This window comes from Haemaphysalis longicornis, unplaced genomic scaffold (assembly GCF_048455015.1).
Source record: "Haemaphysalis longicornis isolate Haplotype H1 unplaced genomic scaffold, Haemaphysalis longicornis Haplotype H1 scaffold_9, whole genome shotgun sequence".
In the NCBI taxonomy this organism is placed as follows: domain Eukaryota; kingdom Metazoa; phylum Arthropoda; class Arachnida; order Ixodida; family Ixodidae; genus Haemaphysalis; species Haemaphysalis longicornis.
Genome location: NW_027526460.1, coordinates 120,259,430 through 120,262,048, shown reverse-complemented (window position 1 = coordinate 120,262,048; position 2,619 = coordinate 120,259,430). Strand labels below are relative to the sequence as shown.

General features: G+C 48.6%; 1 protein-coding gene across 1 annotated transcript; it reads left to right on the top strand.

Moving 5' to 3' along the window:
- The first annotated feature begins 1,034 nt into the window (after positions 1–1,034).
- On the top strand, positions 1,035–1,907 carry LOC144153396 (arylamine N-acetyltransferase-like). The gene has a single exon (XM_077685045.1). The coding sequence runs from the start codon at positions 1,035–1,037 to the stop codon at positions 1,905–1,907; it is 873 nt and encodes a 290-aa protein (XP_077541171.1).
- Positions 1,908–2,619: the final 712 nt, after the last annotated feature.

The window sequence follows — 2,619 nt, the reverse complement described above, 5'->3', positions numbered from 1 at the left end:
AAAATGTACCAATCAATTAATCAATTAATGAATCAATACATCAATCTGTTTATTTTACGTCCACCCACACACATATGTCGCGAGCACGGACAAAAATCCAACTCAAAGGCTTGACGAGGTCAGTGTCCATAAATATACAGGTCATGTAAAAAGTATAAATTACATATCGTAGTACAGACTGCGCATGCATAAAACTCGCATTAATACAGTAAAAATGAGCTAGCAATTCCGCAGCACCACCGTATCTAGGGACGTACAACGTAAACAGAAGTACAACCGATCAAGACTACACGACTACTAAGAGCCTGCAGCGAAAAAATACAAAATAATAAGACATGTTACTTAAGGAAACGCATAATAATGACATCCCGCACTGCTAAAACAGGAAAATATATAGCAAAAGCACCGGGGAAAAAAAATTACAAACGACCAGTTACGCGAGTTTAGTAGCGTAGACAAAGTACAACACCACAACTGTTTACCATAATTTTTTCGTGCGGGCAACTTAAAGCCCCAAGAAGCTAGGGTGGCAGAAGAAGCACAGCTCTTAATTAACACAATGTCCCACATTAACCCACCCCTTGTGTTCAGATCGCGCGAAATAAATTACCGTTGCTTTGTGACCAGCGCAAGCCAACAGTCGCCCCCCTTACTGTGAAGTCGCCGCTGGCGCTGATACGCTGTGAACGTAGGAACTAGGTCACGGACGTATTTGTTTGCTGCGTGTTTTATTTTCAGCCGTTATGGTTCTCCCTGCGTCCGAGCGATGGCGCCGTATACCGCGTCCCTTCCATTTGGCGAGCAGTCAAGTGGGAAGGAGAGCATAGCCTCTTTCTTGTGCAGTTATCGCCGCCGCGAAAAGAAAGACTGCTCTCCTCGAGAGGCGTCAGAATCGGCGGAAGGATAATTCATGCCCGGCGGAGTTCAGTCCCTTTTTTGTAGTCTGTGCGGTTGATTGGTGCCGTTCGTCCACACCGCGGACGACATAAAGTACGTACCACTTTACGCTAATGTCCTCTTTCCGAGCCGTCACAATGGATCCGCTGACTTCCGAGCAGACGGTGGCGTACTTGGCTCGCCTCGGCGTGCCGAAGCCAGTTTCCCCCGACCTGGATACGCTCCGCTCGCTCGTTGAAGCGCACCTTGCAAACGTTACGTTCGAGAACATCGACGCTTTGCTAGACCGACCAATCAACCTAGATGCCAACTCCCTCTTCTCCAAGATTATCGAGGGTGGTCGTGGCGGCTACTGCTTCGAGCTCAACTCCTTCTTCGCTCGCCTTCTCCGCGCCCTAGGTTACAGACTTCGACTGCGAATGGCACGTGTGCGCTGGGGAATGCCTCGAGACACCCCGCACACCCTTAAGCAGCACCTCGTCCTCATCGTGGAGCTGTTCGACAAGGAATACTTGGTAGACGTCGGGTTCGGGGGACCCAATCCGTTCCTTCCTCTTCCTCTGATCGCAGGGCTGGAAAGTGCCGATCATCCTTACACACTGCGAGCTCTGGACATCGGCGACGACTGCGAACCAGGCACCCTCGAACTGTGCGTGCGTGGTCGGGACGATTGGCTGCCGATATACCGGATCGAACCTCGTGATCAACTATGGACAGACTGTACGCCTCTCAACTGGTACACGTCCACGCATCCCAGTTGCATAATGCGGCGTTGGCTCATGGCGGGACGCTCGGACGGGGAAGCATGGCTGAGCTTGATCAACGGCCGCTACAGGCGGCGACTGCGCCTCGATGGATGCAATGCCGTTGAGAAGCGGGACATCGAAGACGCAGACGAACTGCTGTCCATTCTCTCCGACAAGTTTGGCCTCCACCCGGGACGGGACCTAGACGTGGAACCACTGCGCGCTCGCCTGATAGAGGTTCTTCGCAGTAATGCCGGATCTTGAAGAAGAGTCTTCGAAAATGTGCAATACAGAACTGCGGTTTATAGATTACACATGTTGCGGAAGACGGCTATTGGCGGGACGATAATGATGTTAAAAAGCGTTTGGAAACAAAGGAAGGACCGCATGCCCCTAAGTGAACAATTTGTGAACAAGGGATGGATTACAAACATGGATAACTTTGTAAGGTATGCTGAACACTTTCTTGTTGACTGTTTGGTTTTTATATGGATGATATTTTCAAATCAGCCGATCAACCCCTGCCGTTCCACTTCCACCCTTTTTTTTCTTGTATGGGAGTAAAATACATGGGGGTATCTGTAGACCCTATTAGAAGAGCATGGCTGGAGAACGCGTGGTTTTGACATGCGCCTGAACGACTGGAACTAATACCAAATTACCGTGACGTGTATGTTGAACCATGCCTGTTTGAGGCCTTGCTTTGTATATAATAAGTTGTGTGCATTTTTTATTGCCTTTCACGTGTAAACGCACGCTGCAACACTGCCAATAAACGCAGTAACTGTTTTCTTTGTGCTTGAAAGCTTTTTGCTAATTGTTTTGTTTTCTTTAGAAGGTCAAGGGCTACTAGGCCAAACAGCGCCAAGAAAATGTGTATTGTGCCTAGGGTGAAGCTCTATGAGGTGTGTTTTCTTCAAGTGTGCATTTATTACAATGCATATAAGTAGCACCTACTTTTTGTGAGTAAAATTGA

What these genes read in the sequence shown, in the direction of transcription:
- LOC144153396 (XM_077685045.1), top strand. Translation starts at nt 1,035, where the DNA reads ATGGATCCGCTGACTTCCGAGCAGACGGTGGCGTACTTGGCTCGCCTC.